The sequence below is a fragment of the Puma concolor genome, chromosome D3, assembly GCF_028749965.1.
Source record: "Puma concolor isolate L17-30 chromosome D3, mPumCon1.1.hap2, whole genome shotgun sequence".
Lineage (NCBI taxonomy): Eukaryota > Metazoa > Chordata > Mammalia > Carnivora > Felidae > Puma > Puma concolor.
This window is the reverse complement of record NC_141678.1, coordinates 23,530,491-23,544,678: the sequence shown is the minus strand read 5'-3', so window position 1 is coordinate 23,544,678 and position 14,188 is coordinate 23,530,491. Positions and strand designations below refer to the sequence as shown.

The 14,188-nt window shown below is 45.0% G+C and overlaps 1 protein-coding gene across 8 annotated transcripts in view; it reads right to left on the bottom strand.

Moving 5' to 3' along the window:
- Positions 1-14,188, bottom strand: part of AP1B1 (adaptor related protein complex 1 subunit beta 1) — an 86,503-nt gene that overhangs the window by 35,908 nt on the left and 36,407 nt on the right. For 7 of the 8 annotated variants that reach the window (XM_086682136.1, XM_086682137.1, XM_086682139.1 and 4 more), the window contains exon 2: positions 415-477. In XM_086682136.1, coding sequence (XP_086538262.1) covers positions 415-477 — 63 coding nt within the window. Of the gene's footprint in view, positions 1-414; positions 478-12,578; positions 12,670-14,188 lie in introns of all 8 variants that reach the window. The other variant, XM_086682138.1, reaches the window with a different exon arrangement.

Here is a 14,188-nt window from a genome sequence, read left to right as displayed (position 1 = left end):
TATAAATTCTGACTTCACGTAAAACATGTGCCCATGGATAAAGACCACACACACACACACACACACACACACACACACACAATCGCTGTGGGGTTACTGATAGGATTGTGTGCTTTCTTTCCTCCAGCAAAAAACATTGAACGTTAGACCATGGGGAACAAACGAGGGCTTTGTTCCCCCGCTACACTTGGAGCTAATGCTCTTCCCTTCCTGAGGTCTAAAAGAAGTGGTCAATTTCTTACACCATCAATACTTCAATTTTCTGGATCCACAAGGTTAAAGATGCTTGGGTAATCCCCACCAATTGCTTCTAGGCCTCCACCCCCTACCGCAAGCCCCACCCCAGCAGGGAGAAGGCAGAAGGGTGGGGCACAGAAAGGGTAGGAAGAGACCCCACAAAGAAATAAACAGTACCTTTCTTGGTGGTGGTGAAATATTTTGAGTCGGTCATTTTGGTCCCTTATCTGTGGCCAGACTCTGCAAGACAAAAAAAAGGGGTGACTTTCCATTGTGTCCATTCTGTTTTCAGTTACGGAGCATAGGAGGAGAAGGGAAGGATCCAGCACACATGTGGTGTGGGAAGATAGCTTCTTATCTCTCTCCTGGGAAAAGGGGCCGTTAGATAATGGCTGATCAGATTTTGGAAGGTCATTCTGAGGGAACTATCAAATTTCTGAATGTGCATATCCTTTGACCCAGCAGTTCTACTTTTTTTTTTTTTTTTTAACTTTTTTATTTTTTTGAGAGAGACAGAGAGAGAGGGAGACACAGAATCCAAAGCAGGCTTTAGGCTCTGAGCTGTCAGCACAGAGACCGACATGGGGCTGAAATTCATGAAGTGTGAGATCATGACCTGAGTAGAGAAGTCAGACGCTCAACAGAGTGAGCCACCTAGGCACGCCAGCAGTTCTGCTTCTAGAACTCTCTCCCACAGAAATACCTACACACAGATACAGGGGTTTTACTGCAGCACTGTCTGTAACAATACACTGTTGGAAATTAACTCAAATACCCATCAATAAGGGAATGGCTAAGTACTCTCGAGTCCACAGATTAAAAAGCACTTAGTTACAGCCACCCCTTCGTGGTGCTCACTCCACCCAGCACTGTCCTAAGTGCTTCACACAAATTAACCCATTAAAGCCTCATCACAGCCTCATGGAGGTACTCTTGTGATCCCATATAGTCAAATGAGCTTGGAAGATGCCAAATTTGAAAAGATGGGAAGATTTCTTCTCTCCCCAACTTTTCCGAGCTTCTCTAATAGTGGTATGCACTATTCGTCTCTAGAGAGGGCTAGAATCTATCTATATACTGTAGACTCTCCAGCATTCCTCAAATCTAACTGGCCAGTTTCCTCAAAGCATCTGTCAGGGCATCTCCCAATGACTTTTGTCACAGTGTGAAGTGCTGTTCTAAGGCAACAGGACAAAATACCAAGGCACCCTTGTTCATTCAACATTTTCTGAGTATCTACTATGTACCTACAATAGTTCACCTTGATGAACAGATGAAGATTAAAGATGCTACACAGGGGCCAAGCACCCTGGATACATGGCAGAGGTTCTTGAGGTGGTTCTAACGTTTAGAAGCATCCATTTACAGAGCCCCTATCACAGACAGACAAGGGTTTGTCTCATTTAATCCTTCCAATAAGATAACTGGTTTTTAACCCTATTTTACAGATGAGGAAACTGAGGCTCAGGGTTGTTAAGAAACTTGCCCAAACATGGCTTGTAAATGGCTAAACTGAGAGACGATCTCAGGGCTGCCTGAGCTCAGCAGCTGTATTCTATCAATGAAGGAACTGTTTCCCCTACCTGAAAGGGAGGATGGAGCCCTGACAGGGGCTAAGGACTTGGTCCAAACACCATAAGACCTTCAAGTACAACTGTTCAGTTCTGCCTGTAATCTCACATGGTACAGAAAACCACACAACCAAAAAAATACGAATTTGAATGGAAAAAACTCACTCACATTGTCCCTTTTGTTGCCTCCATGGAAGAGACTTAAACATAGAACCCATCGAGGGCGCTTGTGATGAACACAGGGTGTTATATGTAAGTGATGAATCACTAAATCCTACTCCTGAAACCAATATCATACTACATGTTAACTAATTAGAATTTAAATATAAACTTGAAATCAAAAAAACATTTAATAAATTCATTACAAATAAAAACATAAGGGCACCTGGCTGGCTCAGTTAAACATCTGACTCTTGACTTCGGTTCAGGTCATAATCTCATGGTTTGTGGGATGGAGTCCTGTGGTGGGCCTCTGCACTGACTGGTGCGGAGCCTGCTTGGGATTCTCCCTCTCCCTCTCTCTCTGCCCCTCCCCTGCTCATGCTCTTTCTCTCTCAAAAATAAAAATAGGGGCGCCTGGGTGGCGCAGTCGGTTAAGTGTCCGACTTCAGCCAGGTCATGATCTCGTGGTCCGGGAGTTCGAGCCCCGCATCAGGCTCTGGGCTGATGGCTCAGAGCCTGGAGCCTGTTTCCGATTCTGTGTCTCCCTCTCTCTCTGCCCCTCCCCCGTTCATGCTCTGTCTCTCTCTGTCCCAAAAATAAACATTGAAAAAAAAAATTAAAAAAAAATAAAAATAAAAATAAATACACTTAGAAAACAACAACACAGAATCCATTAACTCTTCTTTCAATGCGTTACTATGCGGGGCAAGATGGAGGTTAATGGTGGGATGGATGTGAGAGGTCAGGATCAGTTCAAAAGTCTCTGGAAACAAAGCTGACATAGCTCCTCTTCAGCCCAACTGAATTCTCCAGACTAAGCTTGTACTCATGGCACGATGGCAATGAGACTGTTCCCCAACTGAGACACCCATAGATCTCGTCTCACTAATCAAAGGAAAACAAGCATGTGCTGTCTCAGGGCTGCCTTACATCCTTTGTGGATCCCGCCAGAATAAAGGAATAAAGCCTTCGCTGACAAAACAGTACAAAGAGGAAAACGACAATTCTACTTTCCTTTGGGGATAAAAAGGGATGGTGGCACTTTCCTGTAGGAGGTGTAGGAAAAAGCAGAAGAGACCGTGGCGTCTGATGATGGCAGACCCACAGGGGGACTCTAGCTTGCAGGCTGTGGCAGCAGCAGTCAGGGCTGTGGCAGGAGCAGTCAGGGCTATGGACGGATCCACCAGGTCAGCCCGGTCCATGGGTCCATCCATCCTCCTTCCTCACACCCGGCCCAGGGTTCTGCACATGGCCAGTGTTGAGTCTGAGTTGATAGTTGTTAAAAGAAACGAAAAGGGGCCAAGGAACATCCCCAGGAGCCTCAGCTTGCTCTCTGACAGCTCGGTTATGTAACTATTTAGCATTTGTTTCCTACAGGAGTTTACTTACACTGAAAATAGTTTTTCTTTTGAGCACACATGAAGCCATTTTCTCAGAGAAATCGCACCAACCTACAGGGGTTTCTTTTGGAGTGTTGAGAATGAGCAGGTAAACAAGATCATGGGATGTCTGCCACACAACAAAGGGCTGTATGGCTTCAGGAGTCACAAGCATGAACACAACTAGCAGTGGTATCCAAAACAGAAGTACCCCATTTCTCCAAGTTTAGTCTAAGAAGAGGGATCAATGAAAGCAAAAGGGGCTAAAAATTATAGACCGAAAGAATCACAGTAACATATAAACCCCTCCATTGCTAAATCCAGAAGGAAATCAAAGTGAACAAAAGGCAAAAACTACCTTAGATGTCTAATGTCTGCGCTGCCCAGAAATTCTTCCTTCTCCAACAGAGGAGGCTGTCGGGGGCTTTCCCTTTATCTGCAGGCACAAAACATCTGGGGGCCCCCTCAATTCCCAGAACACAACCTCCTGGGGACAGATCTGTGTTGTATGCAACCACTCAGGTGGAAGAAAGGGTAAGAAGCTTCTCTTTTGGGGGATTAAAAAAAACAACAGAGCCACAGGGTCAGCTAATTAGACCCCTACAGCTGCTGTCACCCCTATAATGCTGAGCTTTGATGACACCCTTCCTTTTATAGGTACTAAGCAACTACTCACAACTTAAACTGCTACCCAGCCCGGGTGCTGGCTGCTTCTTTTCTCTGCAGTGTCTATTTCGCATATCCCTCTGCAGAGGGCCCAAGGGGACTGATGATGCAGAAACTGTATCCCTCTGAAGTTGTTTCACATATAGGAAAATAAAGTGAAGGAGAAAAGGGTGGTAGGGAGAAGTGAAAACGCTTTTGCAAAGCCACCCAGAGCACAGATTTTAGAAACCTCCTTTCACTGTGGAAGATCAATTACACCTGGTTGATCTGCTAAAGGTGGTTATCTCCTGTGTCCTTTCTCTGCAGTTGCCTCTTAGATGTCAGTGCAAAAGATTTTTCATTCTTTCTGAAGCAATGGAGAAAACCCTACAGTTTGGTCTAAAGGACCAGACTTGCAGATGCCCCAGGAAAGGCTGGTGCTTTCCCTGGCACCGCTCAGCTATCACCATATGCTGTGTCCCTACTAATGGAGGCCATAGGGGTTAAAGACCTTGTGTGATGGATCTGATTGCACACATGAGCCACAACTGAAAACAGGCAGCCAATTCAGGCAAGAAAAAGCGTAGGGTTTGGATTCCATCTTTGGAAGTGGCAGGACGCACTTTAAAAAACAATTAATTGGAGGGAATTTTTGGTTTGGAAACTGCTCTGGCCAGTGTGATGAGTCACTTTTGCTAAGGAGACAGCATTCTGGGCTGGGATACCCCTCATTTTCAGCATTTACAGGCTAAGGAATGCCTCAAGGGGAGGGAAAGTCAAAATTAAAGAGGGGTACACCTGGAAAGACTGGTTCTGTCTCTGAGGAGCCACAGATGCTGTGCTCACCTTAAATCTACCTTCCCACACTTGCAAAGTTATGACTTTGATCCCATAATTCCAGGACGAGTCCCTAGTAATTTTACTTAAAAAAAAAAAAAAAATCCTACCCACACTCCTGCTTTCCCCTGCCACCAGGCTTAAAGCAAAGAAACCGAGTAACAGAGTAACAAAGCCTGAAATGGAGTAGTTTTATGTTTTCTAAAAGAATTTTAAAGAAGTCCTTGGTAAGGGGGCACCTGGGTGGCTCTGTTGGTTGACTTTTGCTCAGGTGCCAATCACACAGTTCGTTGAGTTTGAGCTCCACATCTGGCTCACTACTGTCAGCCTGTCAGAGCAGAGCCAGCTTCAGATCCTCTGTCCCCCTCTCTCTGCCCCTCCCCCACTGCACTCTCCCAAAAAGTAAGTAAATATTAAAAAAAAAAAAAAGTCCTCAGTAAGAAACACTGACACATTGGCTAGGACAAAGATGTAATGCAATCTAAGAGTGGCAAAATGAGGTCCTAGGAAGAAAATGGAAGAAAAACTCATAAAAACATTCCCAGCAAAAGACTTTGAAGTTTAGCCACTGGAGTTAGAGTTAGTTAGATTTAAGGAAAAAAGTCCTCAACACTTTCTAAATTTGTGAGTCTTCACATATCCCATTGTAGAGATAAAGAATCTCTTTTTGTGTTTTAAGCTAATAAAACGTATTTAAATGTACAAAAAATACATGAAGAACATTGAACATATTTTAAGTTTTCTCCAAGGTCTCAAAATTGCTAATAACGGTAATTATTTTCTTTTCTTTTAATCATTAGTATTTTTTTAGTAGGCTTCATGCCCGGTGTGGGGCTTGAACTCATGACCCTGAGATGAAGAGACTGAGCCAGCCAGGTGCCCCAACAGTAACAATTTTAAAGGAAAGAACACTGAATTGATATTAGTTTACTTCATCTCTATGATCCAATTCCTCTCTTGAAAAATGGGGACGTCAGCACTTGTCGCTCTTAGTTCACTCATTTCTTCCGACAGGGGACAATGTGGGAATGAAAGCACACTGACAAGTATAAACATTGTAAATGTTGTGGGATTCCATTTACATGAAATTCTAGAATAAGTAGAAGAGCAAAACTAACTTATGGTGGTAAAAGTCAGATCAGTGGATGCTTCTAGCTGAGAAGGACTATCTTGAACGGGGCACAAAAGAACTCTAGGGGTGGGGCGCCTGGGTGGATCAGTTGGTTGAGGGTCGACTTCGGCTCAGGTCATGATCTCATGGTTCGTGGGTTAGTGAGTTCAAGCCCCACATGGGGCTCGTTGCTGTCAGCACACAGCCTGCTTTGGATCCTCTGTCCCCCTCTCTCTCTGCTTCTCTCCCACTCATGCACTCTCTCTCAAAAATAAATAAAACATTAAAAAAAAAAAAAAGAACTCTAAGGGTGATGGAAATGATCTATTTTTATTTTTTTAGGTTTTTTTTTTAACGTTTATTTTACTTTTCAGAGAGAGAGAGAGAGAGCGCGCGCGCAAGGCAGGGACAGAGAGAGAGGGAGACACACTTTGAAGCAGGCTCCAGGCTCTGAGCTGTCAGCAGAGCCCAATGCGGGGCTCAAACTCACGAACCGTGAGATCATGACCTGAGCCGAAGTCGGACGCTCCAGCCAACTGTGTCTACCAGGCCCCTATGATCTCTCTATTGACACACTACTGGCCAGACTACATGCTCAAGAGCTGAGCATTTCACTTGGTATAAATCATACAAATATTGTATTTTTTTAAATAACAAAATAAAACTCAATGCTGAAGAAGAAAAATAGAAAATTGTATACTCTAGAGGAAATAAAGCCTTTCTGAGTATGACATTAAATCAAGAAATCTAGGGGCGCCTGGGTGGCTCAGTTGGTTGAGCGTCCGACTTCAGCCCGGGTCACGATCTCGCAGTTCGTGAGTTCGAGCCCCGCGTCAGGCTCTGGGCTGATGGCTCAGAGCCTGGAGCCTGCTTCCGATTCTGTCTCCCTCTCTCTCTGCCCCTCCCCCATTCATGCTCTGTCTCTCTCTGTCTCAAAAATAAAATAAACATTAAAAAAAAAATTAAAAAAAATAAATCAAGAAATCTAGGAGTTCAATTATATAAAAATTAAGTTTTCCTGCATGGCCAAAAACATAATAAAAAAACCCCAAAATATGATAAACACACACAAATTTTAATCATATTGCAGACAAAAGCCTATTTGCCTTAATACATAAAAAGTGTCTAAAAACAGAATGGCAAAGGATGCGGTGTGTTTGGAGAAAATGAAGAACAATGGTTTAAGCTTACTTATAAGAGAAATTGATACTATAATGAAATACCATCCATCAGCCACTGGACTGGTAAAGACCCAAAAATCTGATAATATGCCATGCTCATGCTGATGTGGGAAAAAAGATACCCTCATATGATGCTAACGAGGGTCTATATTGCTACAGTCTCTACATCAATTTGGCAACAGCTCTGAAAATTGCAAAGGTGCTGACCCTTTGACCCAGCAAGTCTGTTTCTAGGAATTTGTTTTATTTATATTTACACACACACACACACACACACACACACACACACACACACACACTGCGTAGATCATGTAGTTATTCGTGTAGCATCCTTTGTAACAACAAACTATTGTAAACACCTTAAATGTCCTTCCACAGAGTGCTTGTTAAAAAATTATGGCACAACATTGGGTGCCTGGGTGGCTCAGTTGGTTAATTGTCCGACTTCAGCCTAGGTCATGGTCTTGCCGTTCCCGAGTTCAAGCCCCGCATCAGGCTCTGTGCTAACAGTTCAGAGCCTGGAGCCTGTTTCAGATTCTGTTTCTCCTTCTCTCTCTCTCTCTGCCCCTTCCCCACTCGCGCTCTGTCTCTGTCTCTCTCAAAAATAAATAAACATTAAAAAAAAAATATGGCACAACAGGGCACTTGGCTGGCTCGGTCGGTGGAGGGTGTGACTCCTGATCTCGGGGTTGTGAGCTCGAGCCCTACTTTGAGGGCAGAGAATACTTAAAAAAAAGAAGCAAGCAAGCAAGCAAGCAATCAAGCAACAAGCAGACACCTGGGTGGCTCAGTCGGTTAAGTATCCAACTTCGGTTCAGGTCATGATCTTACAGTTTGTGAGTTCAAGCCCCGCATCAGGTTCTGTGCTGACAGCTCAGAGCCTGGAGCCTGCTTCAGATTCTGTCTCCCTCTCTCTGCCCCTCCCCCGCTCATGCTCTGTCTCTCAAAAATTAATAAACGTTAAAAAAATTAAAAATAGGGGCGCCTGGGTGGCTCAGTTGGTTAAGCATCCAACTTCAGCTCAGGCCATAATCTCACGGTCTGTGAGTTCAAGCCCCATGTCAGGCTCTGTGCTGACAGCTCAGAGCCTGGAGCCTGCTTCAGATTCTCTGTCTCCCCCTCTCTCTGCCCCTCCCCTGCTCATGCTCTGTCTCTCTCTGTCTCAAAAATAAATAAAAGCATTAAAAAAAATTTTTTTTAATTAAAAATAAAAAGAAAGAAAGAAAGAAAGAAAGAGGGGCGCCTGGGTGGCGCAGTCGGTTAAGCGTCCGACTTCAGCCAGGTCACGATCTCGCGGTCCGTGAGTTCGAGCCCCGCGTCAGGCTCTGGGCTGATGGCTCAGAGCCTGGAGCCTGTTTCCGATTCTGTGTCTCCCTCTCTCTCTGCCCCTCCCCCATTCATGCTCTGTCTCTCTCTGTCCCAAAAATAAATAAACGTTGAAAAAAAAAAAATTAAAAAAAAAAATAAATAAAAAAAATAAAAAAAAAAAAAAAAAGAAAGAAAGAAAGAAAGAAAGAGTAAACAAGAAAAGTTAACAGTAGTTTCCTCCAGAAAAGAAGCTGGATTGCCAAGGGATAGTGTGAGAGACTGACCTTTCATCACTCACCAGCTTCTATCTTGGGAATTTTCTACCCTGTGCATATATCACCTTTTTTTTCTTCCAAGATTTTATTTAAATTCAAGTTAGTTAACATATAGTGTAGTATTGGTTTCAAGAGAATTTAGGGATTCATCACTTACATATAACACCCAGTGCTCATCACAAGTATGTATCACCTCTTTCAAATATAATGCAGGGTTTTTTAAAGTTTGTTTTTTTTTTTCAACGTTTATTTATTTTTGGGACAGAGAGAGACAGAGCATGAACGGGGGAGGGGCAGAGAGAGAGGGAGACACAGAATCGGAAACAGGCTCCAGGCTCTGAGCCATCAGCCCAGAGCCCGACGCGGGGTTCAAACTCACGGACCGTGAGATCGTGACCTGGCGGAAGTCGGACGCTTAACCGACTGCGCCACCCAGGCGCCCCAAAGTTTATTTGTTTTTGAGAGAGAGAGAGAGAGAGAGACCACGCATGTGCATACGCACAAGCAGGGGAGGGGCAGAGAGAGACAGACAGCAGGCTCCTGAAGCAGGCTCCAGGCTCTGAGCTGTCAGTGGAGAGCCTGCTGTGGGGCTCAAACTCACAAACTGTGAGATCTTGACCTGAGCCGACGTCAGACGCTTAACTGACTGAGCCACCCAGGCACCCCAAATATAATGCAGTTTACAAAACAGGGGAGCATCTGTTGAAAGCACTGTTCCCAGCCCCATGCTTATCCTCAGTCTCAGCTCAAACACTCCAGACCCAGAGGGGTAGAGGTCTCCCCGACATTTGACTCAATCATATCATGGACTTCTCCACAGCCCTCCTCATGACTCTAATTTGGGATCTGTCCTGTTTAATGCTGTCAACCCAGTGACTGGCACTATGGCTGGCACATTCCAGGAGCTCACCAAATGTTTGCTGACAAAATGAATGAAAACGCTCCCAGAGAAGTCACAAAACCAGGGGCCTATAACAAATCAAGATAAGAGGGCTCCCTGATGAGAGTGACGATGGGGCAGACCAGGGACATAAGCCTTTGTGAATAACTTTCAACAAACATGGCAAGGCTGATCCAATGCCAAGATAGCTGCCAGGAAATCTAGCTTTGCTACCAACAGCTGTATGACCCTGGGCAAATCCCCTCATCTCTGGGACTTACTTTTTCCAATTGTCAAACAAGAAATTGTTTCCAATTGTCAACCAGATCAATGGCTTTTCAAGCCCCTTCTTCTTTTCAAACTGTTTAAAACAAAAACATGACTGCCCTGGTTGACATAAGACTGGGGGACCTACAGCCTAGCTCATTCCAGAATGCTCAACTCCCCTCCTTCACCAGGGGCCCTTCAGGCAACCCACAGTTCCAGAGACAAGAGTTTCGGCCTATCAAATGACAGATAAACTCCCTCCCACATCTCACGTTTTGTGATTCTCTGCTAGATGAGAAATCCATTTTTTCACCAATGAGTGTTCTTCCAGGCTATCAAACTAGAGGAAATGAAGCATGATCATTCTCAGAGCATGACAGAAGACGTTTCCAAGGGACAAGAGAAAACAAATGCAGAATGCAGCATGGACAGTAAACCTTATTAGGTCTTCAGTAAGAAGGAAAACAGTAACAAGCCAAGCAATTCCCCAAACGGCCTGCCAATGGCCAGGGAAAGGACTTTTCTAGTCTCAGAGCAGTGATTCGTTCCAGAACAACCTATGCTCTGCAATCGAGAGGCATGAAGTTGGCGGCAGTAGCACAGTCCGCTACGCATGGTGGGCACTCAGTGAATTAACAAGGGAGACCATCAGTACCGTGAGATGAGCCAGAGAAGCAGCTTTAGGAAAGGGAAAGGGGAAGGAGATATTTGGCAAGGTCTGATCCAGCCACCAAGACTCATCTCTGAATTCAAGGATATTTGAGCAGGGGAAAAATGATCCCTGAAAGTCTGTGTTGGTGGCTTCCAACTTTAGTGCTGTTTAAAATTGTCACCGTTGGGGTGCCTGGGTGGCTTAGTTGATTGAGCGTCCGGCTTTGGCTCAGGTCATGATCTCACGCTTTGTGAGTTTGAGCCCTGGATCAGGCTCTGTGCTGACGGCTCGGAGCCTGCAGCCTGCTCGGGATTCTGGGTCTCCCTCTCTCTCTGCCCCTCCCCAACTCACAGTCTGTCTCTCTCTCTCAAAAATAAACAAACAGGTCACTGTTAAACCCTTGCCTGATGAACAGCTGTTCAGAAGCCTGTTCTAGGCACATGTTAGCTCAAGGACTGTCAAGACTAAGCTAGGAAGAATGAATAAGAGGGGTTAGGGTGGTGCTGTTTCTTCTTCGTTTAGAACAGAAAAGCCAAACTTAATCATCCCACACGTTTGGCTGTTTCAGTTCTGTCTCAAAGCCACAGGTTGATTCATTCACAAATATTCCCCTACTCTGTGCCACACTCTGGATTATGTGCCTGCCCCATGAAGCCTAGAGTTTATAATAAGAGATAATGATTCTACTCACCACCCAGCAATCACTCATCACTGTTCACTTATCTGACTGGCCCTCGTAAAAGGAAAAAGGTCCTGGTTGGCTCAGTCGGTTGAGTGTTCGACTTTGGCTCAGGTCATGATCTCACGGTTTATGAGTTGGAGCCCCACATGGGGCTCCATGCTGGTGATGTGGAGCCCGCTTGGGATTCTCTTTCCCTCTTTCTCTGCCCCTTCCCTGTGTGCACTTTCTCTCTCTCTCCCTCTCAAGAATAAACAAAGTAAAAAAAAAAAAAAGGAAAAGGTCCTCACAGGTAAGTCCTAAAGTTCACTTTATATACAGGGAAATAGGTAATGCCAACTTGAAGATTAAAAGGTGAATCAGCAGTAGAGAAACCAGATTTCAGACTTTCTCTCTGAGACAATGTGGTCGCCAAACTCAGACAGACAGGCTCTTTCAAGTCGGTTCAAGAATTGTGAGAAAATAAGCTGTGTTCGTCTTTAGGCTTGGCATGAAATTCAGAACAAAGGTGGCAGTGCTAGTCGTAATGGCAAACAGATGAGCACCATGGGCCAGACACTGTGTAAAGAGCTTCACATTTAATCCTCACAATAATCTGTGGAGAAGGTACTGATAATATCACAAGTTTCCAGATGAGGAAACTGAAGCCCAGAGAGATCAAGGCATTTGTCTGGAGTCACACGGCTAGAAAACGGTAGCACTGACCCTCTCTATCCCTCCTCATAATAGGTCCCACAGGTCCCATTCTGTCCAGCAAGGCAACTTCTCCTGTCTGAATGAAGCCCTGGTAGAAACACACACACTCCAAGCTAAAGGATACATGAAATATGTTGCCACACATCCCTGCAGAGTCCCTCGAATGTTGAATTACAGGTTATTTCAGGGCCAGCCCATCCAGCTTGGACAACACGAATGTCAAGTTTGGTAACGTGCCTAGTGAAAGCCTGTCTGGATGAGCGTGCTGAGTTATGGGCCTCCTGGGATTTGAATGAAAAGTGACTAGCCAAAATCAATCTCCTGAGACCCACTAGCAATTAAAACCTCAAAATGAAAAGGAAGTAAAGGCAGGCACATGCCATGTTCTTATGTTAGCACTGGGTCTCTAGAACCTATTTCTAGAATTGCATGCCAGTTTTCAACTATCTACAGACAGTAATGTTTGGAAAGATCTGCTATCAAGAAAAAGAGGCCAAAGACTATAAAACAAGGTGCCTTGAGATCTCAGTTTTCCCATCTATACAATGGGAATACTTTCTGAAGATCTGTCAAGTGTTGGAGTCATCCATTCAGCATGTGTAACAGTGTGGGGCACTGTCAGCTCTGAGATGGGATTGTGCCCCACATAGGAGCATGCACACAGCAGACAAAGGACAGTTTTCCCTCTGGGATCTTACAGATACAGAGGTCAGGTAAAGGACTGCGGGTGAACGGCAGAGCAATCATGCGTTCCAGATGAGTGCCACCATTGCTCAGACGAGGAGGTTTCTGTGAATGAGAGAACATCCAGAGACGCCCTCTTAGAGGAACAAGGGCTTGCCTGGATAGGAAAAGATGATCACATTTGTAAAAGGAGGGCTGAGGGTGACCTGGAAAAGACCCACAAGATGCTAAACCGCTGAGGCTAAACCGCCAGCAACACTGACTAGGGTGCAGGCTCTGTGCTAAGTGGTTTATAGCCCCTCTCTCATTTAATTCTCAAGGTAACCAACCCATTTATAAGTGAGGAATTGAAGATGCTGAGAGAGGAGTGACTTATCCAAGGCCAAAGCCAGCCTGCGTGTTCAGGAGTTTGTGAGAAGCCCTGCCTGGCTGAAGGCAAGGACTTGGGAAAGAAAGGAGTAGATGAGGTGAGGCAAAGAAGGATGAGATTCATAGACGGTCTTGGATGCCAGAGCATGTTAGATCCTGCAGGCAGAAGATGCAGTGATCCTGTCAAAGGACAAGTCTCACGCTGACAAGCATTTGACACTGCTGATCACTCCCTCTTCCTTGAAACACTTTCTTCCCCTGGATTCTAGGATGCTGTGCTCTCCGCCTTCCCCTCTATCCCACTGCCTGCTCCTTCTCAGTCTCCTTTGTGGGTTCTTCCTCGTCTCCCTCTTCTTCAATGCTGGAGGGCCCTAGGCCTGGTACCTCTTCCCTTCCCCACCAATGTTATCTGGCTTCTTTGGTAAGCTCACCCAGTGTCAAGGCTTTAAGTATCATCTACATGCTGACACCCACAAGTTTACATCCCTAAACCCAACCTCTCCCATGAACTCCCAGCACAGATACCCAAATTGCCTAATCGACACCTGAACTTGAATGTCGACATAGCTAACAGGCAGCTCAAACTTAACAACTGACCTCAAGCTAAAAACCTCAGTTGCCCTTGACAACACACACTCTCCCTCACATCCCACATTTAATCTATCAGCAAATCCTACTGGGTCTACCTTCAAAATGAATCCAGAATCCATAAAGCAGATTCACTACCATCACTACCACCAGGCCCCAACCTACCATCACTCTTTATTGGGATTGCTACCAAAGCTGTTTCCACACTGCTTCCAACAACTCACTTCAGCAACAGGCAGAATGATCCCATTATCGTCTAAGGCAGAAAGTGCCACTCTTCTGTTCAAAATCGTCCAACGGTTCCCTGCTTCACTCAGAGTAAATCTCTACCATGAGAGATTTTGAGGCCAAAATCTCTACCAAGGCCTCATGGACTATAAGGCCAGTCTGAGATACATCCCTTCTGTCTCATACCACCCATTACTCCTTTCAACTCTTTTCCCAGTGTTTTCCCCATCATTCTCTCAATTCCAGCCACATGCGCCTCTTTGCTGATCTTTGAACACAATAGGAGTGTTTCTATCTCAGGGCCTTTGCACGTGCTGTGATGGTCACTTTGCCACAGAGTCTTTCTTCAGATAGTGTCATGGCTCAGTCCCTCACCTCTTTCAAATCTCACTCAAATGTCACCTTCTCTGAACACTTTATTTAAAATTGTACACATCCC